The sequence below is a fragment of the Lepidochelys olivacea genome, assembly GCF_965140295.1.
Source record: "Lepidochelys olivacea isolate rLepOli2 genome assembly, chromosome: 3".
NCBI classification, from domain to species: Eukaryota; Metazoa; Chordata; order Testudines; family Cheloniidae; genus Lepidochelys; species Lepidochelys olivacea.
The window spans coordinates 82,492,988-82,515,248 of NC_140413.1; the positions used below are offsets into that span (position 1 = coordinate 82,492,988).

General features: G+C 44.9%; 1 protein-coding gene and 1 long non-coding RNA gene across 3 annotated transcripts in view; one reads left to right on the forward strand and one right to left on the reverse strand.

Moving 5' to 3' along the window:
* Positions 1-12,031, forward strand: part of LOC311518956 — a 63,860-nt gene extending 51,829 nt beyond the window's left edge. For both annotated transcript variants that reach the window (XR_014711155.1, XR_014711156.1), the window contains 2 exons: positions 1,831-2,010; positions 11,540-12,031. This is a non-coding gene — a long non-coding RNA (uncharacterized lncRNA). The remainder of the gene's footprint in view (positions 1-1,830; positions 2,011-11,539) is intronic.
* A 4,832-nt stretch (positions 12,032-16,863) lies between these two features.
* CD24 (CD24 molecule) lies at positions 16,864-22,027 on the reverse strand. The gene is made up of 2 exons (XM_084623192.1): positions 21,870-22,027; positions 16,864-18,838 (listed from the first exon to the last, which is right to left on the reverse strand). The coding sequence occupies exons 1-2, from the start codon at positions 21,936-21,938 to the stop codon at positions 18,650-18,652; spliced, it is 258 nt and encodes an 85-aa protein (XP_084479318.1). The 5' UTR covers positions 21,939-22,027; the 3' UTR covers positions 16,864-18,649.
* Between the last annotated feature and the right edge of the window lie 234 nt (positions 22,028-22,261).

Consider the following 22,261-nt stretch of genomic DNA (forward strand, 5'->3'; position numbering starts at 1 on the left):
AAACTAACACAGCTACCCCTCTGATACTTTTATAATATGTTCTGCTGACGCCACTATGTTTGATGCATATTCAGTAGGGGATTTTTCTCTTTTTCCTTATTTGTATTTCCTCACCTTACTAATGTTGGAGTGTCTTTTTTCTATAGGTTAGCATATTAATGATCTCAACTTATTATTACATATATCAATTTGTTACCATGGCCCTTTTGTGGTTAGGTATCACATTTTGTTATTTCTGTTGTAACTGGTTATTTCGGTTCTTTCCAAGTTCCAAGGTGTGGTGCACCTGTTAAGTTTAAAAGGGTATGAACTTAGGAAAGCCCCCATGCCAACCTGCTTTAACACATCCTCTATGTTAAAGATTGCAGCCATATATGGACCTTATTCTTTAGCTCATCACCATCTATTTAGGTGAAAGGTCCCAAACATATGTATGCTAACTTTGCCCTAACTTAACATACAGGATGTGGCCTGCAGGTCCCTTGTGTTATACCTGAAATATACTTTAATATAAATCTATAAACCTATTATAATAAAACAAATAATCAAACCCATAAGAAAATAAGAAACTTAGAAGAAAAGATATATAGACAGGCAAGCAGGCTAGTCTTAGATGTATCTCATGTACCTGTTATGTATGGTATGTCAGTTCATTGCCAGGACACTTCTGTGGTTGACTTATATACCTGTAGACAGAACTTCCCCTTAAACTCTATTTTCAGCTCCATACTGTTAAGGAAAAGTTAGCATATGTGACTTTATTTTGGTTTGAGGCCCACCATTGTCTAAAAGCAAGCACATCATGCACCAGGAGGAGTGTTCCTTAGGTACTGCATTCCTGTAAAAACCCCCGCCCCCCTTGTTTCCAGCCTGTCTCGACTCCCGGTTTCTGTTCTTTGTCTGTTCCTAACTCCTTGCCTCCTGGCCTTTTAATGTGGGCCTCCCATCCTGATAAGAAAGGTTACTGATGCATTGCTTCAGGGCCATGTTGTGTGGCTGAAGTAATAGTTTAGCATGGGGAATGTACCTAGCAGGGATATGTGGTAGATAAGGAAAGGGTTTGTCTATTGGCTAAGGTTTCTGATGCATGAGGGCAACATGCTTTGCTAAAAGGTATATAATCTGTGTATAACCTGCATTCGGGGTCCCCTTCTGACTAGCAGGGGGGCACCACACTCGAGCGTAATAAACTTAATATCTTTGGGAACTCTGCAGTTGTGGACTTTGTTCGTGTGCCTCAGCCTAGACTCGAACTGCGCGTGACCTATCAGGTATAATTTGCAACAATACCTGGGGTTTTCTGTTGGGCAGTTTATCTGTTCAAAGTTCATAGGCCTCAAGCCTTATGTTAACTTGTTAAAACTAATGTCTTACAGGATACAGGTAGGTTTCTTGCCTTACTGCTAAATATAATGCAAAGCAAAATATTATGCAAAGCAGTAAATATAATAAAGGCAAGCTAGCCCACTGGGCTACAACAACAGCTGGGCTCCGACTTCCAGCCTAACCAGTGGGCGGGGCCTCAAGGGGAAGAGGAGGAGCAGGGCAGCAGGGCGCCAGGGGAGAGTAGGGGCAGGGGTTGGGGCCAGAGTTCCAGGACTCCTGCAGAGGCCCCCAAATTGGCCGAGGCCCATGAGCACGGGTGCCATGGGCCCTACTGCTGTGGGACTTGGGAAGGGAGGGACAAGAAGAGAGACATCATCGTGAGACACTGGGTGTCTGCTTGTCCAGAAAGACATCCTGTATGGAAGTGGCACTCATGCACGATGCTAAATGGTTAGGAAAATGATCAAAGTTTAATTCATATCATTTCATATTTATCCCATACAGTAGGATCTCAATTACCTGAACACTCTGGGGACACCCAAAACCTTCAGGTACCCAGGAGTTCGCTGACAAAAGTGGGGAGAGGAGCTTCTGGAGTTGGCTTGTTTCCCCATATCCTGCCTGCTGAAAAGCAGAGAGAAGTTAAAAGAAGAGCCACCTTCTGCTCACAAAGACTTCCAGGAGGTAATCAGTTGCAGAAATCATGGAGCATAAGGAGTCTTATTTCTACTACAGTAGCAATCAGGGACCTAACTGTACTAGATGCTGTAGGAAGACACAGTCCCTGCCCCAGAGAGTTACAATTTAATTTGAAACAAGATGCAATAGTAAATCCTTCTCAGCTGGCTATGCAGTAAATCTCAGCAAACATAGCTGAACTCTGGATAACCCTGACACTAAAGTGGTTCAACATTTAGCATTTGAATTTTTTTAAATGAAACTTTCACCAAACTTTCACCAAAAGTTTAATGTTTTTAAATGTTTTGGTTTTTCAACAAAACTAAGGGAAAACTGAAAACATCTCCCCTTTTTGGAACGGAATGCAATAGAATGAAAATCTAGATTTCCCTTCCACTTCTTCATTTTTCCTTTTACTGTTCTCTACCTTCCTCAACTTTGGAAGAGTTAGAGTGGCAGAGACACAGCATTTCATTTTTCTATTTGCCACTCTAATGTCTCCAAAGTTGAAACTTTGAAATTGCAGAGTAGCAAAAGGAACAACTGGTTGGGAAGAGAGACATTATTCATTTTATTGCACTGGGTGACAAAAGAGGGGTAGAGAAAGGGGAAAAAATTTAAATTTTAAAAATGCAAAAGATCAAACTGAAATAATTTTTTAAACACTGTGTAATGGAAAATAGCTTCAACGTTTTTTGTGAAATTGTTTTTTCATTTCTGACCAGTTCTGTTTACCAAATTAAATACAGATCAAGGGATGAAATTAAACTAGGGAAAAGATCAGGAAAAAGTTATTGACAGCAAGATCTGTCTTCCAAGCAACACAGCAAAACCCCATCACTGAACCCGAACAAGGCCCCGGAGAGCATAACAAAGGCAACAAAGGCCTTGGAGCATAACAAAGGCCTTGGAGATGGGCATTATTGCCTAATAATGAGCTTTTCCAAGTTCTAGGTCCTACTAATCTACGATCACCATCTGGCAATCATTAAGTAACACTGTCATCTCAGAAGGAAGGATTTATCTGGGTGTGTTGGGTCAAAGATCTCACATCCTAGTTTTGCTTGTATACAGCACTGAGACTTTAATAAAGGTTCTCTTATAAATATGAAAAATAATTTTGGGAACACGGTCCTTTCCAAATCCTCCATTACAGCTTCAGAGTCCAATGCCTGATTTAGACACAGTTTCTGTACTAATGTAACTATTTCAGTTACAGGCAGGGTCATCCTTAGGATTTATGGGGCCCTACGCAGTATTATTAAACTGGTGCCCCTATGCCCCATGGCAGCCCGAGTTCGCTGCGGGGGGGGGGGGGAGGTAGGAGGACAAGGCAGCGAAGGATAACAAGACACCCGGCCTGCCTCACAGTGGCGGAGAGTCACACTTCCCCGCAGAAACCCCTGTACCCTCTCCCTCACACAGAATGGACATGCAGAAGGTACCTAATTAAAAGCACTAAATTTGGGAATAAAAAATGTCAATCACAGGGTTTTTTTATATACCCTGAAGTTTGCCAGACATTTATTTGCAAAAACTTTGTAGTAAGGGCAAGTCAGCTGTCTTGCTGAATACAACATTAAATATTATGGAATACATGATGCAGCTCTTCTCTGTTTTACATTTTCTTAATCAGTATTTCTAAGATGATTTTATATTTTAAAAGCCTTCATAAAGTAATCATTCCAGATTACTACATATTTAACTCACTGAAACAAAAACATTATTTTAATTAATCAGTCACAGAGGTTTAGAATGTTCATAACAAAGTTCATTGCTTTTAGGAAAGGGAACACTAATTTACTTTGTGTGATCTCCATAACAATAGACATGTTTATGAAATTTCACCAACTTTAAAAAATATGTTTCCAAAGATTTAGGCATAACAAATGATTTTATATCTTACTAAGGTACTGATTTTGCTGGAGGGTTCTCTTAAAACTAGTTCATCAGATAGTCAGAAGTAAAGAAAGGGAAACTCTTTGTCCAGCTATCTGGAAGGAAAGACATGTTGCCCCTTTAAGGGACCTCTTCAATAGAGGGGTTGGGGGGAGGGGATGAAGGGAGAAAGGGATGGACAGAAAGGACAGGAAGACTTTGGAAGCAAGTTTTTTTTACTATAGTAATTAAAATGTGTATTTTAGATAAGGGTGGTCTTTTGAAGGATTTATTTAAAAAAACGATATGTCTGAAGATCCAAGAATTTAAGGCTAAAGATGATTGTGCATCTAAAAATCTATGCAAGGATTTTTTTAGAGATGTAATTTTATAATCTTCACCAACACACTAATGAAATATTTTTAAAGCAAATTTTAAACCAAAGTCCTGTAGACTGACATGTTCTGAGTAAATATTACAGTAATGCACAACTGTTTTTGTCAGTAAATTCAGAAACTGACAGTATATACCTGGGGGTTGGTAAATGCCTGTTAAACGGCTTCATTACCCCTTGAATGGCTCTTCAACAGTTTCAATGTTGTGCTAATAGGTCTGGCAGCCTGGAATGCTTTTCCACTTTTAACTACTAGATCCCCTCCCGAGGAAGACTCCAAGTCTGCAGGAAGGGTCAGAACAGAGATAGGAAAGCCGGATGGGTGGACACTAAGACCCAGTGACAGATTTCAGAGTAACAGCAGTGTTAGTCTGTATTCCCAAAAAGAAAAGGAGGATTTGTGGCACCTTAGAGACTAACCAATTTATTTGAGCATAAGCTTTCGTGAGCTACAGCTCACTTCATCGGATGCATACTGTGGAAACTGCAGAAGACATTATATACACAGGTTTCAGAGTAACAGCCGTGTTAGTCTGTATTCGCAAAAAGAAAAGGAGTACTTGTGGCACCTTAGAGACTAACCAATTTATTAGAGCATAAACTTTCGTGAGCTACAGCTCACTTCCTCAGATTATATACACAGAGACCATGAAACAATACCTCCTCTCACTCCACGCTCCTGCTGGTAATAGCCCATCCAAAGTGACCACTGTCTTTACAATGACAGGTTTCAGAGTAGCAGCCGTGTTAGTCTGTATTCGCAAAAAGAAAAGGAGGACTTGTGGCACCTTAGAGACTAACCAATTTATTAGAGCATAAGCTTTCGTGAGCTACATCTGAGGAAGTGAGCTGTAGCTCACGAAAGCTTATGCTCTAATAAATTGGTTAGTCTCTAAGGTGCCACAAGTCCTCCTTTTCTTTTTGTCTTTACAATGTGTATGAAAATCAAGGTGGGCCATTTCCAGCACAAATCCAGGTTTTCTCACCCCCCACCCCCATACACACACAAACTCACTCTCCTGCTGGTAATAGCTTATCCAAACTGACCACTCTCCTTACAATGTGTATGATAATCAAGGTGGGCCATTTCCAACATAAATCCAAGTTTAACCAGAACATCTGGGGGGGGAGGAAAAAACAAGGGGAAATAGGCTACATTGCATAATGACTTAGCCACTCCCAGTCTCTATTTAAGCCTAAATTAATAGTATCCAATTTGCAAATGAATTCCAATTCAGCAGTTTCTCGCTGGAGTCTGGATTTGAAGTTTTTTTGTTTTAAGATAGCGACCTTCATGTCTGTAATTTCGTGACCAGAGAGATTGAAGTATTCTCCGACTGGTTTATGAATGTTATAATTCTTGACATCTGATTTGTGTCCATTTATTCTTTTACGTAGAGACTGTCCAGTTTGACCAATGTACATGGCAGAGGGGCATTGCTGGCACATGAGGGCATATATCACATTGGTGGATGTGCAGGTGAACGAGCCTCTGATAGTGTGGCTGATGTGATTAGGCCCTGTGATGGTGTCCCCTGAATAGATATGTGGGCACAGTTGGCAATGGGCTTTGCTGCAAGGATAGGTTCCTGGGTTAGTGGTTCTGTTGTGTGGTATGTGGTTGCTGGTGAGTATTTGCTTCAGGTTGGGGGGCTGTCTGTAGGCAAGGACTGGCCTGTCTCCCAAGATTTGTGAGAGTGTTGGGTCATCCTTCAGGATAGGTGGTAGATCCTTAATAATGCGTTGGAGGGTTTTTAGTTGGGGGCTGAAGGTGACAGCTAGTGGTGTTCTGTTATTTTCTTTGTTAGGCCTGTCCTGTAGTAGGTGACTTCTGGGAACTCTTCTGGCTCTAACAATCTGTTTCTTCACTTCTGCAGGTGGGTATTGTAGTTGTAAGAATGCTTGGTAGAGATCTTGTAGGTGTTTGTCTCTGTCTGAGGGGTTGGAGCAAATGCGGTTGTATCGCAGAGCTTGGCTGTAGACGATGGATCGTGTGGTGTGGTCAGGGTGAAAGCTGAAGGCATGTAGGTAGGAATAGCGGTCAGTAGGTTTCCAGGATAGGGTGGTGTTTATGTGACCCTTGTTTATTAGCACTGTAGTGTCCAGGAAGTGGATCTCTTGTGTGGACTGGACCAGGCTGAGGTTGATGGCGAGATGGAAATTGTTGAAATCATGGTGGAATTCCTCAAGGGCTTCATTTCCATGGGTCCAGATAATGAAGATATCAATATAGCTCAAGTAGAGTAGGGGCGTTAGGGAACGAGAGCTGAGGAAGCATTGTTCTAAATCAGCCATAAAAATGTTGGCATATTGTGGGGCCATGCGGGTACCCATAGCAGTGCCGCTGATCTGAAGGTATACATTGTCCCCAAATGTAAAATAGTTATGGGTAAGGACAAAGTCACAAAGTTCATACACATTGTAAGGAGAGTGGTCAGTTTGGATGAGCTATTACCAGCAGGAGAGTGAGTTTGTGTGTGGGTGGGGGGGTGAGAAAACCTGGATTTGTGCTGGAAATAGCCCAACTTGATTATCATACACATTGTAAGGAGAGTGATCACTTTAGATAAGCTATTACCAGCAGGAGCGTGGGGTGGGAGGAGGTATTGTTTCATGGTCTCTGTGTATATAATGTCTTCTGCAGTTTCCACAGTATGCATCCGATGAAGTGAGCTATAGCTCACAAAAGCTTATGCTCAAATAAATTGGTTAGTCTCTAAGGTGCCACAAGTACTCCTTTTCTTTTTGCGAATACAGACTAACACGGCTGTTACTCTGAAACCTGTCACTCTCCTTACAATGTGTATGATAATCAAGGTGGGCCATTTCCAGCACAAATCCAGGGTTTAACAAGAACGTGGGAGGGGGGGTAGGAAAAAACAAGGGGAAATAGGTTACCTTGCATAATGACTTAGCCACTCCCAGTCTCTATTCAAGCCTAAGTTAATTGTATCCAATTTGCAAATGAATTCCTCAAATAAATTGGTTAGTCTCTAAGGTGCCACAAGTACTCCTTTTCTTTTTAAGACCCAGTGGTGCCCCAAATTTTCAGGTGCCCTATGCAGCTGCGTATGTTGCGTATGCCTAAGGACGGCCCTGGTTACAGGCAAGACTTTTTTGATTTTAAAACCTATATAATTATAACAGTACAACCATTAGCAATTATGCTATTCTACCAGTGTAAAGGTGTCTTATACTGTTATAGCTTATTCCCCTTCCCTTTTGAGAATAGCTATACCAGTATATACATTTTTATATCAGTATAACTGCATCCACACCAAGGAGAGATTACACCTCTGTAAAAAAAACCCGAACAGTATAAAGTGACACAACCTGTGTGTTCAAACAAGCTCTAGAGCAGGAGTTGCAGATTTAATAAGAATTTAAAGCAGGGGTGGGCAAACTTTTTGGCTCAAGGGCCACATCTGGAAATAGAAATTGTATGGCGGGCCATGAATGCTCACAAAATTGGGGTTGAGGTGCGGGAGGGGGGTGCAGGCTGTGGTTGGTGGTGTGGGCTCTGGGGTGGGGCCAGAAATTAGGAGTTCAGGGTGCAGGAGGGGGCGGGGCGGGGGGTGAGGGCTCCATTTGCAGGCTCTGGGGTGGAGCTGGGGATGAGGAGTGTGGGATGTAGGAGGGTGCTCTGGGCTGAGATTGAGGGGTTCGGAGGATGGGAGGGAGATCAGGGGTGGGGCAGGGGGTTGGGGTGGGAGGGGTGAGGGCTTCGGCTGGGAGGTGCAGGCTCTGGAGTGGGGCTGGGGATGAGGAGTTTGGGGTGTAGGAGGGTGCTCTGGGCTGGGACCGAGGAGTTTGGAGGGCAGGAGGGGGATCATTCCTGGGGCAGGGGGTTGGGGCATGGGGAGAGGCTCAGGGGTGCAGGCTCTAAGTGGTGCTTACCTCAAGTGGTTCCCGGAAGCAGAAGCATGTCCCTTCTCCAGCTCCTACGCAGAGGCGTAGCCAGGCGGCTCTGCATGCTTCCCCGTCTGCAGGCACGCCCCTGCAGCTCCCATTGGAGCGCCGCAGGGGGCTATTGAAGCAGGGACATTGGAGTGCATAGGAGCTGGAGGGGGGCCATGCCGCTGCTTCCGGGAGCTGCATGGAGTGACCCTCTCCCCAGCGGGAGCTCGCTGGCCAGCTGAAAATGGCTTGCGGGCCAAATCTGGCCCACGGGCTGTAGTTTGCCCACCTCTGATTTAAAGCCTCATATTCTCCAGGCTCTGTGTGTACAGCAGAAGCACAATTGCCACTTCAGACCCTGACATGCTTTCCTGAAGCTTGTACCGGACTTTGAGGAATTGAAGCTGAGAGAATAATATGTTGCTAGAAGCATAAGGAGTTGTAACCTACACACCTCCTGGGTGTGGTGTTCTGTCCCATCTAGTGGTACTGAGACCACTTAGAGAGAGAGATTAATGAGTCTGCTCTACAGCCTTAGCTAACAGCCATATGTCTTTTAGCTCAAGCAGTAGAGGCTCATGCATTTAGTTCCAGAGGCCCTAGGTTCGATCCCTCCTGCCAATGACGGTGTTACAGAGGAAAAGAGGAAGTTACATGTTGTGGCAGATTGATGGCTCCTCGGAAGGAAACAGTGTATTATTGCCTCTGAGGCAAAGCGGAAATCCTCAATTTGGGGCCTTGTGAGTGTAATCCTTCTGCCAGTCAGAGTTGGCAGCAACAAGGGCCAGGTTTGGTATCTAGGAGTTCCTTTTCAACAATACAACTCAAAACCATCTCAAGCCCCCATCCAGTGACCTGGGATAATTACACACCACCAGGGGTGAAAGTAACTTAAAGGACTTACCAGTTCTCCAGAGTCCTGAGCAGGAGATGGGGCCTCAACTGGAAGGGGCATGGCCTCAGTTGGAAGATGCGGGGCCTTTAGACCCCGGGCCCTTTAAATCGAGATTTAAAAGGCCACAGGCTCCGGCTGCGGTACTGGCGGCTGGGAGGACCTGGAGGGGCCTGACTGCAGCCCGGGCCAGCATGAGTCTGATACTGAGGGGGAGCAGGGGTGGCCTGCAGCGGACTACCCGGAGGAGATGGAGGGACCGGAGCAACCCGCCTGAGAGAGACCGGGTAGGAAGTAGCCCAGGGGCCCAACTACACTGTGGGTTGGGTGTGTTTGGTCAGCGGGTGCGGATTGCCCCACTGACCCAGCGGCGGGACCTTCGCCTCCCGCCACTGTCAGGGCCCTGGGCTGGAACGCAGTGGAGTTGGGTGGGCCTGCGTTCCCCTACGCCGGCGCTCCCCTGCCCGAGGGGCGCGCCACTGACTCTCGCCAGCGCTCCCCTGCCCGCTAATTCCCCAACGCCCGGGAGGTGGGACCGAGGCCTGCCACGGAGACCATTGCTCTCCATCGCCCCTAGGGGCTTGGAGGACCAACCGACGCCTGTCACACAGTCACAGAACTATATACAAAGTCTTGTTTCTATCTCACTTTGGAATAAGAAGTCCAAGACTATTTCTTATGCAGGTAATAAAATAGGTTGAGGGAAGCCCAGAAGACATGAAACAGTTCTAGTCAGTGCTATTGTGCCCCAGACTTCTAGGATCCTAGAATGAGGATACTAACGTCAAGATTGTTCCTTACATTAGGAAACATGCTGCCCTAAACCCAACCCAGAAGAATTTTTGAATGCTCCTATGCCAATCCAGCTGCCGTGCCACTCATTTAGCCCAGCTTGCTTTTGGGGTTGTGCCAACCAGAGGTGGATTAAGATTTACTGGGGCCCTGGGCACATCCCTCTCCACCATAGCCCTGTCCCCTGCTCCTCCCCTTCCTCCAAGGCCCCAGCCCCTGGCCTGGCTGGAAGCCAGGGAGCATAGTAAGTGCTATCCAGGGAGCCCAGGCCACTGTGGGGAGCCCTGGACCCTCCATCTGCCCTGGGTGGAACACCCTGAGGGACATAGGGCAGGGGCTGCTCTTGGGCACCCTGGTCGCCTGCCCAGGGCAGGTGCAGGGTCATGGGCTCCCCACAGCTGCCCAGACTCCCAGGGTGGCTTTTGCCACAGCCTAGGACAGTAGCCCCAAACTGTGGGGAGTGCCCCCCTAGGGGAACATGGAGGAACATTCAGGGGTGAGTGGTGGGGCCTGGATCAGCTCCCACGGGTGGGGGGAGGGAGTGCCACCCAGCCCTGCTCTTTCCCCAGCTCTGCTGTGGCCCCAGCCGAGCCCTGCCCCCAGCCCCAGCCATGGCTGTGTTCCTGGCCACACCCCAGCCACACCTCTGGCCCCACTCCCAGCCACAGCCCCACTCCCGGCTCCTGACCACAGCCCCACCGCAATCCCCGGTTCCCACTCCCGGCTCTGGCTTCCACGGACCAGGTTGGGGGGACAGCTGAAAAAGTTTGGAGACCCCTGGCCTAAGGTAACCATACATCCCCTTTTGGCCTTGGATGTTCTAACTTTTTTGTCAAATCTGGGCATTTGTCCCATTTGCTCTTGCCGACTGATCACCAGTTGTCAAGCGCAAACAGCCCAAAGGCTTAGTTTTGCCAAAAAGGGGCTGAGCAGGGTGAGCAGTGGGGCTTGGGCCAGCCCTCCACGGGGGAGGAAGGGGCTTGGGCAAGCGATTTGGGCTGCCTCCTTGCGGGAGGGAAGAGGGAAAGGAGAGAGGGCTCGGACGGGCTCTGCGTGGCGGTCTGGGGCAGGGGAAGGGAAAAGGGGCTTGGCCTGGCTCCGTGTGGGCATGGGGGGGGGAGGGAGAGAGGGCTCAGCCAGGCCCCAGGCGGAGGGTCTGAGGGTAGAGGGGGCTTGCGCCAGCTCTGCACACAGGAGGGCAGGGGGAATATACTCACTCACACTCTACTCCATCCTTCTTCTGGCCTGGTGGGGGTTGGGTCTCTGGGGAAGAGAGGAGCAGGGCATGGGGGGGGAGGAGCAGCAGGGGTTGGGACCAGAGTGCCGGCACTCCTGTGGGGCCCCCAAATTGGCTGAGGCCCCTGGGCCTGGGCCCTGTCAGCCCATACAGTAATCCGCCACAGGCACCAACCAGCTCCTAATGCCTTGGTGACAGAGACAACACATGCCTGCCGATAGTGGGAGGGCAGAATGAAAGCAGTCGGCTTCAACAGTATTATTGAGCATGCTCAGTCCATGTGAGCATGCTCAGTACAAGCCAAGCAGCAAATGGGGTGGCACGTGATGCCTGCATGCCCTGCCCCATGTGTCACCTCTGCTTGGTGAAGTGGGATTTGCAAGTGATCTATTAATATTTATTTATGGTAGTGTCCGTGTCTAAAAATGCCTTCTTCCACCTCCAGTTCACTAGGAAACTTCAACTCTTTATCCTGGATGAAGACCTATCTACAAAGCCTTGTCCCTGCTGAACTTCCAGTGGATTTCCCTCTTTATTTCTGATAGGTTCCAGGAGCAATTCCCGTTCTCCTTTTTCAGCTCTGCCACCGCGTTAGCATCTCTTTGTCTTTTATGTCATGTTAGGAAGGCTATTGCAAAGAGATGGAACTTGCAGTGTGTTTTTAGGATAGTCAAACTTTCGATTTGGGTAAAATAATAGCCTGGCAGAAAATTCTGTCATCCTAGTAACAGCTTGTGCTGGCAACTGTATTATTGTGGTACTATGAGACTTGTGAAAATCTAAACATTTTGGGATGGCTGACAATGACCAATCATGAGATGTAAAAGTCTGCACTTGTTGCTTGGTCTTTTAGTATTTTTCCATGACATGAAAGATTATAAAATCAAAGCAGTAGAAATAGGGTTAAGAGTCATTTGGTGATACTGTAGTAAACCTACGAAAGTGTAACAAACAAAAATAAAATAAATGCTAAGAGATGCATCCGGAACTTCCTTACTGGCGTAGATATGTAACACAAAATGAGTGACAGGCAGATGCATCAAGTTTCTGTGGATGAGGCATGGTCAGATCTCTCAAACATTAAAAGACATCCCTCTTTTGTTATAAGCATCACTTCCTCGGGGATTATTTTGAAAACATGTTGATTTTGTACAAAGGAATTGCCATGTTAGAACAAACCAGGGAGTCCCTCTAATCCAGTATCTTGCCTCTAACAGTGGACAGTACCAGATGCTTCAGAGAAAGGTGTAGGGAATCATAGAATATCAGGGTTGGAAGGGACCTCAGGAGGTCATCTAGTTCAACCCCCTGCTCAAAGCAGGACCAATCCCCAACTAAATCATTCCAGCCAGGGCTTTGTCAAGCCTGACCTTAAACTTCGAAGGAAGGAGAGTCCACCACCTCCCTAGGTAACGCATTCCAGTGTTTCACCACCCTCCTAGTGGAAAAGTTTTTCCTAATAGCCAACCTAAACCTCCCCCACTGCAACTTGAGACCATTACTCCTTGTTCTGTCATCTGCTACCACTGAGAACAGTCTAGATCCATCCTCTTTGGAACCCCCTTTCAGGTAGTTGAAAGCAGCTATCAAATCCCCCTTCATTCTTCTCTTCTGCAGACTAAACAATCCCAGTTTCCTCAGCCTCTCCTCATAAATCATGTGTTCCAGTCCCCTAATCATTTTTGTTGACCTCCGCTGGACTCTTTCCAATTTTTCCACATCCTTCTTGTAGTGTGGGGCCCAAAACTGGACACAGTACTCCAGATGAAATGCTGCAGTTTGGGATAATCTACTCACAGGAAAAGTTTCTTCCTGACTCCCATTATTTAACTGTTGATTTATGCCCAGAAGCATGAAGGTTGTAACCCTTCCAAAACTTTTTTCCCAATGCTTGCTATTGTAACTCTGAAAGTTATTGCTAGCTGCATAGATGTCCAATCCCTTTTTGACTCCTGCTCATCTAATCAATGCTTGTTATAATATTACTATGTGTAGAGAAAGTAATGACTATAAATGTAATACATTTCCCCACCCATCCCAAAAAATGTTTTTTTTAAAAAAACAGCGCTCCTATTGAAAACATTCAAACTACGTTAGAACCTTGTTAAATTAGAATATTGTCCATTTTTTCCTTACTTTGTATTTAACCTCAACCTCAAAAAAACAAAACACCTGGCATTTCATGTACCCTATTGAAATAGAACTATATGAGTAACATCATGTAAAGCCTACATGTTGTGATGATCTCAGTATAAACCTGCAGTCTTGATTATACTCAGTAAGCAAGTTTGGCAAAAGAGCTGAACCCTAGCAACTGTTTTCAGAGTTTCCAAAAAGTTTTTAAAAAGTTACAAAAACATTGTTCCCCTGTAATAATTTGTGTCACACAAGGAATCACTTTCACACTAGGTCATTCAAGAGTGACTTTGGTGGAATTTGAACATTCAGTTTACCCCGCACAACAAGGCTTCCAGGATTTACGCCGCTGACTTGTTAATTATTTTTATAGTGCATTCCCATTGGTCGCTAAAGTTCAGGGCTTGCTAAGCAGGAAGCATGGGGGGACAAGGGTGCAGATGATGTTTGAAAAAATTAGAAGATAAATGAATAAATTATTTACAGCATAAATATTGTAGCGGTGGTAACTAGATTCCAAAGTAACTGACCACTTCTAGATGGGGTGATTTTGTTAGTTTAGAATTTTGGTTGAATTGTACAAAATCAGTCATGTTTCAGTTGCAGCTCTGGGTCATTCATTAGGAACCTTTTGATGTAGACTAAAACCAATTATGCAGTCCTGAGCAGGAAGCTGAGAGGTTCACTTGGCTAACCAAAGGCTGATAACCGAAGGGAGAGCATTGACTTCCTTTCCCAAGGCTACAGCATAATAGTGAAAACAATAGCGCTTAAAACACGTATCACAGAAAGCCTACCACTGCTCTTTAAACTACTGTAGACAAAGTGATGGGCTTAAAATAACTGTTCTCTTCATTCTGCTTGGTAATAGTAGACCTAAACCCTGTAACAAATGCAGTGTTGACTGGTGTAACCCTGTGCAGCTAACAAGCAGAGCAGACACAGATCCTCTTTCAAAGGTCTCTTTTTAATCCAAAAAGAAGAAATGTTTGCAATTGTTTGCATGACAATCAAGTTGCTGAATGACCGTCTGCTACCTAAATCATTTCAGTCATGTATGGAAATCAAAGCCTCTAGCAGACTGACTGTAAGCAAAAAAAGCAAAGCACGTGAGAATGACTATGATGTGCACATGTTGGGAGCTCTCAGGCACAAAAGTGCATTGTGAGCTTTGCTGTGGAACCTGAGCCAAGGAAAAAAGCTGACTTGGGTAAATACATGGTGAAAAAAAGCGCCTGATCCTAAAAACACTCATGCATACAAGCAGGCCCACTGAAGTCAACAGGTCTACATGTGTGAGTAAGTTCTGCTCACATGAGCAAGTATTTGAGGGATCAGGCCCAAAACTGAGACAGTCTGTTCAAAATACTACCAAGCTAATTTGAAAGCAGGTCTTTGTTTTGATGCTGAGACATCAGTATCTGCATTGAGCCACGGAGGGGCTCAGCCTAGCTCCTACGGCCACACCATGCAAAGCACCTGCCCTTACGCTGAGAAAGCTCACTGAAAAGGAGTGAAGCCAGTACTACTTTATTTGTACTTTGTTGAGGGAGGGGGGCCCAATTTGGCTGTCACAGAGAGCGACAGCAAACACACCATTGATGTCTATGGGGCAAGTGCTGGCCCAGAGTGATTTACTGGGTAGTTTTATGTTAAATTGGAACGTGTCCAGCCAGAGGCCCCACAGATTCTAAAATACAGTTACAAACTGTACTTAAAAAACAAAAAGCTATTCAGGATCGAGTATCAGCCGAGGAAGGAGCAGTAAGCTGCACACAAACTGTAAGTGCTCATTTTAGACCATTTAATTTTAATGATTACTTTAGACTTTGTGCTGGCCCCACACAACTAGCATCTGTTTACTGTGAATGTTGTGCCATGCTTCAGACAGAAGCACAACTGTTGCAAAGAGCCCTTTCAAGCTACACTATCCAGACCCACTCCAGTTGGGTAGTTCTGTGAAAACAAGAGCCACAGAGAGCAGCAATAATGCTTATGATAGCCATTTTATAAAAACTGAAGAGGGTATTAAATGTGTAGGTCCCCAATACATTCCCCCCTCTTGTTAAATAAAGACATCTTGTTCTCTTCTCCATGTAGATTTCTTCATCAGTGATTCCTTTGTTCCGTGATTAAATTACAGGAAGAGTATAAATTACCGGATCTTCTTTTCTAACTCATTGGTCTGGTTTGACAAACTCAGACAACTTTTAAATGCTTAGACAGTATTAAAAAAAGAAACACAGCCATTTAATTTTAACCCCACCACCACCCCAAAAGCCATCAATTTAGCAAAGCATCCTTAAATACTTAACTTTAAGCCCATGCTTCAGTACCATTTGCTTGAATTATGCTTTGCTGAATTGGGGCGGATGGTTGTAGCTTTTCTGCTATAATGAATGTTGCATGAAAGGAAGACGCTTCTAAAACAGCTACAGCCATTTAAAGGTGCATGAAGTATTTGATCTTTATATTTTCCTCTAGAGCACTCAGAGAGGATCCGTAGTTCGTGCAAGAAGAGTTTCACTCTTATACTCCCAACAGATTCCATGATAAGATTCAGACTGTGCACTTTGATGTATTTATTCTGCTTCTGGGTTTGTTCAGTCTACTGGAAAAGTAAAAGGAAGTAATCAAAGGCCTGCCTCTCAACATTCCCTTCCCAGCATGGAGAGGCCATGCGAGGGGTATCGTTCCAGTTGAAAACTGAGGGCTGTGGAATAATATAATGTCTGAGCAGCTAGCACTTCTGAAAAAGCACTTCTTCCTATATAATGAATACAAATAGCAAGCTCCTGGAATGGCACTGGACTTAGAGTGTTGAAGAGGAGTATGCCTTAAGAACAATGAATGAGCCACTTGAGCTGTAAAATAGGCTTCTGGATTTTGATCCAGTGAACTTTAACTTTTAGGAAACTGTTTCACAAGCAGCTGTTCCTGTCAAGACTGCCTCCTTCATCCCAACCCTAATAAACTCTTGTGTTATAGATTCATAGATACTAAGGTCAGAAGGGACCATTATGATCATCTAGTCTGACCTCTTGCACAACGCAGGCCACAGAATCTCACCCACCCACTCCTGAAAAACCTCACCTATGTCTGAGCTATAGAAGTCACCAAATGGTGGTTTAAAGACTGCAAGGAGCAGAGAATCCTCTGTGCCCCATGCTACAGAGGAAGGCAAAAAACCTCCAGGGCCTCTTACAATCTGCCCTGGAGGAAAATTCCTTCCCAACCCCAAATATGGCGATCAGCTACACCCTGAACATGGTATCCCTGTAACATTAATCTGTGCAATGTATAGGAAATCCTGCCTACAGATAGAAAATGTGGGCATCTACTGTATAAATTTAGCACCCAGAAACTGTCCATTTTGAAGAACAAACTTAGCTGCTGGGGGTGATATAATCACATCCTCACAATAAGGAAAAGCTCTGCTTAGCTAATGTTTGTCTGAAATTAGTAGTAAAAGGAACAATACTCTAAAAAGGAAGAGTTCAAGTCACTATATAAAATAGCTAATAACAGTATTAGTGTTGTTATATATGGAGAGAGATTAATCTAGTCTCACATTACCACTGTCAAAGCAGCATCCAGATTTTACAGAGAAATAAAACTAATTACACTTCAGCATTTCTAGACTTTGCAGGTTTTAATCACATATAATGTCTTACTTGGACAATGTATTTATACTGTGCAGGTGAGTTACAAGATTCTTGAAAAGGATGACATAGGAAGGCAGTTAGCGTGCACTGCCCTCTCATCATTTTATTTCCTTTTATTTACAGTTTATGTCCAATGAAAATCAATAGCTAATGAATCAAAGCATAATTACACAAACATTAACAGCTTACAGAAACTAAGGAAGTGTCCATACGTAACCAATGGCAATAATTTATTATATTTCACCCTTAATATTTTATTGTCTTCATTGGTAATAAGATCATTGACAAATAAGATAGTGGATTTTTTTAAAGTAATGAACATTTTAGTGATTTTCATATCTGAGCATATCAACAACACTGGCCATTACTCGTTTAAATCTGGAAAAGATTTTAGCATCAGTGTAGTTCAACTTGCCGTAGAGCCTGCTTTAGATGGAGTACTGTGTACTAATATGTTTGATGCTAGAGAAACAATCTGTGAAAGTGTAACGCTGTTGATTCATAATTAAAAAAAGTATTTACAGAGGTAATAAAAAAGATTATTTTTTTAAACTTGATTCAATTAAGACTTGAGTCTTCACATTCCAAACACCCAATCATTTCATTTCTGATTTTTGGCTTTCAGTGCTTTCCCCCAAACCCAAATTATTAGCTAGTTTTCAAAGTAAAACATCACAATTGAAAATCTTTAAACAGTAAAAGTTTTTCAAATTTGTGCCAAAATAAAATAATAGCATTTGAAAATTACTCAGGAGATGCCACAAACACTTCATAATTAAGGAGGGATTCAGGAGCCAAACAGACTTAAAAACATATTGAATGTTTGGAGGGGGGGGGGGGTGTGGAAAGAAATGTTTCTCCCTTGACTTACTTTATATTGTATAAACCACATTTACAAAATGCTCCTGGGCCTTTTCTGAGTTTCCAATACCTCCTTCCTCCGGCAAATATGGTTCAACACACAAGAATTTAAATAAAGTGTCAAATCCAAAGCCCCACACTAAATAACTCCGTTCTTCTGAAAAACAATGATTCCTAAACATTTTTAAACTGGCCCTCACTATATAGGCATTCAATCAGCATGGTTGAAAATTCACAGAGAGGATTTCATATATAAAAGTTTACTGTCCTGTTTTATCCTCAGGGGAATCCCATACAAAGAGGAAATTAGAAGGAACCCATTTTCATGTTATTACTTTTTTGTTACTGTTGGATTAATTCCAATTACTGTAGATATAAAGAGACTCATATAAGCTTTTTGTATTTTCTGGTGGTTTTATGAGCTTGTTGATGTTAATGAATTTACATGAAAAATGAATCTCTTGAAAGTCCTTATTCTGCACAGTTAGATATCCATCTACCCTCTTTTTTTACCCCTCCCCCCGCCTTGGTGGAGTCTTCACCATCCACGTTTGCTGTTGCATTTTATATGTTCTCATCTTGAAATCAGAGATTCTGAACATCATCTCTTTATGCTTCCATCTTGTTTTTCAAATTCCTGCTAGCTGTGGGCTGGAGCCCCTTCATTTGCTTTCTGGTTGCAGTTGGTCAAATCCTTTTCACATCACTCAGCTTTGGAACGTGTGAGATTCTCTAGGTCAGACTGGTACCAATTAAATTATGGAATGGAATCAAGTTGATTTGATGCAGAAGTTTTGTCTGGTTCATTTTCATGCTTGGTTTGCAGATGGAGCCAGCTCAAATGATTCAGGGATCTGGATGGGGAGTGGTAGCTGTTTCCCAGCCAGAGTCTCTTAACAGCAAAAATGTAGAAGAGAAATTGAGAGAAGGAAGAGGAGAGCTGTGGTTGAATGCAGGGAATTTCCATGTCCTCGCATGGTGGTATTGTTCAGTGAATTTGTGACAGCTGGCATAGAAGTGGAACTTGCTGTAGAATTATTGCTGGAGGGTGTTAGGCTGGTTCCATTTGGGTCACAGTAAGTCTATAACATATAAAAAAGTTAAGGGGGAAAATGTTATATTTTTCATTAAAAGCCATCATCTGATGTTCATATTTATGGGGTACAAGGGAGTATTCATGTCAGCACCACTCAGACATGATGCACACTAACAATTATATACGTCTCCCATCATTCAATTAAGGTCAAAGACAACTTGAGTGGGCAAACAAGTTTCAGTGACCGCTTTCCGACAGTAGTTTCCCTGACAGTAGCTTCCCTGTCATATGCTTGGTATCAAAACTGTATGCACCGAGAACAAAATCAAACACCACAGAGAAATCGTTTCCCATTTGAAAAATTCACCCCAAAAATCCAAACAAAAATTAAAAGGGAACAAACCAAAATAATGCCTCATGTAGGAATGTGCAGAGGGCTCAATTTTATTATTGGTTTCCAACAAAATATGTTCCCGAAAGGATCCAAATGATTTATTATTGGGACCTGTTTGTTCATCTAAGTATGCCAATGGCGCAAGAGGGAGGCATTCAATCTTTCTGTCTACATTTATTTAACTTGGTTAAATTATGGTATTTTAATAAAGAACTTAGGCAAAATACACTTGCAGCAGCTCCAGCTCATCTTGAGTCCTGCTTAATCCTCTTTAAGTGGACAAATTTTATATTAACTGTCTGAATTAGATTTTTTTTAATTCATACACAAAAATATAAACACAACAGTGAAAAGTCTACTGAGTACTAACTCTTGTATTCACTTTGTGATTACTTTGAAGCAGGTGTCAAGGTCTATGCAATTGTATTAAATATCTTCAGACTCCCTGTTATTCAGACTCCTTATCTGTTATTGTTGGCATTATGAGGCACATAGCTGAAGAAAACATAATTGAAAGTATAGTACAGTTTTGGCAGGTAACAAAATCTATACTATGAGGCAACAAAGTCAAAGTCATCTATGCGGATTTCCATTATGGCTTCTGATTATAGGGCTAGGGCCAATTTTGAACACTATTTCACCCTAGCAGGACCTTACTTGTCATGCAGATTAGAAACTTTTCAAAGTTAATTAATTCATTAAACAAAAAGAAGAGGAAGAGACACACACCCCCACCACACAAGTAAAATACCGCAGTGATTAGTTACTGATCCCAGAAAGCTTGAGCTAATATCTGGGACAAGAGGCTTGTGTTTCTGTAAACTCCAGGAGATGAGAAATGCTGGGGCAGATTCAGGTAAATAAAGAGAGTAGTTTTTTGGAGACATGACTAGGATAAGGAATAAGTAAAATAGTCCTTGTGTTTATTCTTTCATGTCACCCAGAATGTGCCACATCTATCAAGCAGAAAAGACCAGCACCCTCCCCTCAGAAGCCAGAAATTTGATGTTAATTTTACTTTTTTGCTGCATTTACCTTTTCAGTGTGCAGCAGAATTTTGTACTGAAAACAGGTCATTGTATTGGAGAAGTTGCCAGGAGGGAAGCTAAGGTTTTGGGCAGTTTGGGGATTTGGGGAAGGTGGCGGGGGGGGGAGGCAATTTAGCCTTGGATTGCAGCGCTAACTCCCCTCCCCCACTGAGACAAGCGAGTCTCTCTTTAGACGCAAACAGACATCACTACATCGGTTTGCCCTCGGTTCACATTTGGAAACTTTTCTTCACCGCAGTAATGGCTAGATTTTCTCTTCCCCACCCTGAAAGCTCAGATTCCGGAGCTCAAGCTCAATTCTGCGGCCAATTCTACAACTTCACAGAGTACAAAGGGGCAAGTCTGCAATGTGTTAAAATACTATAAATATCTGTACACATACCTAGGGTTTGAGCCTGCTCCCTTTGAAATCAAGGGCAAGGCTCCCACTCATTTCAGAGGAAGCAGGATAAGAACCGTATTTATTTATAGTAGACACGTTCAAAGGAGCTTTTATTTTACGGTCTTCATGGTTCAGTGGTCTCTCATTGAGAGATGACGCTTTACTGACACTGCCCAGCCGGAGACCTGATTGCACGATATCGGTGAGGACTCGGGGAATGCAGGGCTAGTTGGATACCTGACAACACGTCCTTTCAAGGCTGTTGCCAGGTAAAGCTCTACGGGCGTGATCACCGTTCTGCGAATAACCATCTGGCTACTGGGCTTTAAATAACGTGCTTTCGGGGACATCGGAAAGCCCGCCCTTTCTGTCATCCCCGGATCTGACCCAAAACCCAACCGAAATCAGAAGCGTGTCTCCCATTGATTTCCAGGGGCTTTGGATCGGGATCGTCCCTGATCATTTGGCAACGGGAATTTAGTTGTGTCGATTTCATGACACTGTGTGCAGGAAACCTGGCCCCTTTGTGTGCCCTGGCGATTGCTAGACTCGCTTGTATAACACGCACTGGCGTTTTCCTTTTCGGGGCCCCACATAAAGAAAGTCAAACTCCCAACTTTTTTTAAAAAAGGAAAAGAAAGATGCGTTGTTGAATAGCCGTCAGTCAGGGAGATGCTGGGCTGAGCTACCCTCCCGCCAAACAACACACAAAGCTCACCCTGCCTGAGGAAGGCTGTGCAAATCGGAGCATGAAATACCCCCCACCCAGACCCTCCCGCACGCACACGGCAGGGCTCCAGGCCAGCCGGGGCCAGATCCTGTCGTGTCGCTTGCCCGACATGGGGGCCGGGGGGAGAAGAGAGGCGGCGAAAATCACGGAGCAAAACTGCACCCGATCGAGCGTCTCCGAATTGCACATGGAGAGCGCGGCTCCCGGCGGTGCCCAGCCCTTGCAGGATGCAGCCCGCAGAGCGCTCGCACCAGCCGTGGCTCCGGATTACCCTCCTCCCCCCGTGCAGCGTGCGGGGGCGGGATGGGCATCACATCTGAAGCCCCCAGTGTGGGAGGCCCAGAGACTGGGCTTCCTCTGGAAGCGGCCGGGCGTCCCTTCCCCGGGGACAGGAGTTGGGGGTGCGGGATGGAGGCTCCGGGGATCCCCCCTTCTAGGGGCACCAGGGGCTCGAGGAGTGGGGTCCTGATCCCCTGGCGGGGTCCTGAGGGAGCTGGGGTCACCCCGGGAGCCCCGGCTCACCTGGGGGGGGAAGAGAAGCGCCAGGAGCAGGAGCCCCAGCCCGAGCCGCGCCACCAGCGCCGTCCCCATGTCCCGTCCGCTCCCAGTCCTGGTCCCGCTGCTGCCTCTGCTGCCGCTGCTCTCCCTCCAGGCAGGCGGGCGGGCTGGAGGAGAGACCCGGCTCCTGGCTTTATAGGCGAGCTGCAGCCAGCGTGAGGAGCCCCCTCCCCCACCTTCCCCTCGCACCTCCCCCTTCGCCCTCATCCCTGCGAGGCCAGGCCCCGCCTCCTTTCCCTAGGCCTCCCCCTGCACCCCTTCCATTCCCCCTCCTCCAGCCCCCTGTCATCAGCCTCCCCTCTCGTCCCAGTCACCTCCCTTCGCCCCGTCTCTGACCCCCCATTCCTGCCTTCCTC

Excerpts from the sequence above, each read along its gene's own strand:
- CD24 (XM_084623192.1), bottom strand. The coding sequence starts at position 21,938 with ATGGGGACGGCGCTGGTGGCGCGGCTCGGGCTGGGGCTCCTGCTCCTG. Across the intron at positions 18,839-21,869 it reads CGCTTCTCTTCCCCCCCCAG|ACTTACTGTGACCCAAATGG; the intron begins GTGAGCCGGGGC and ends TATATGTTATAG.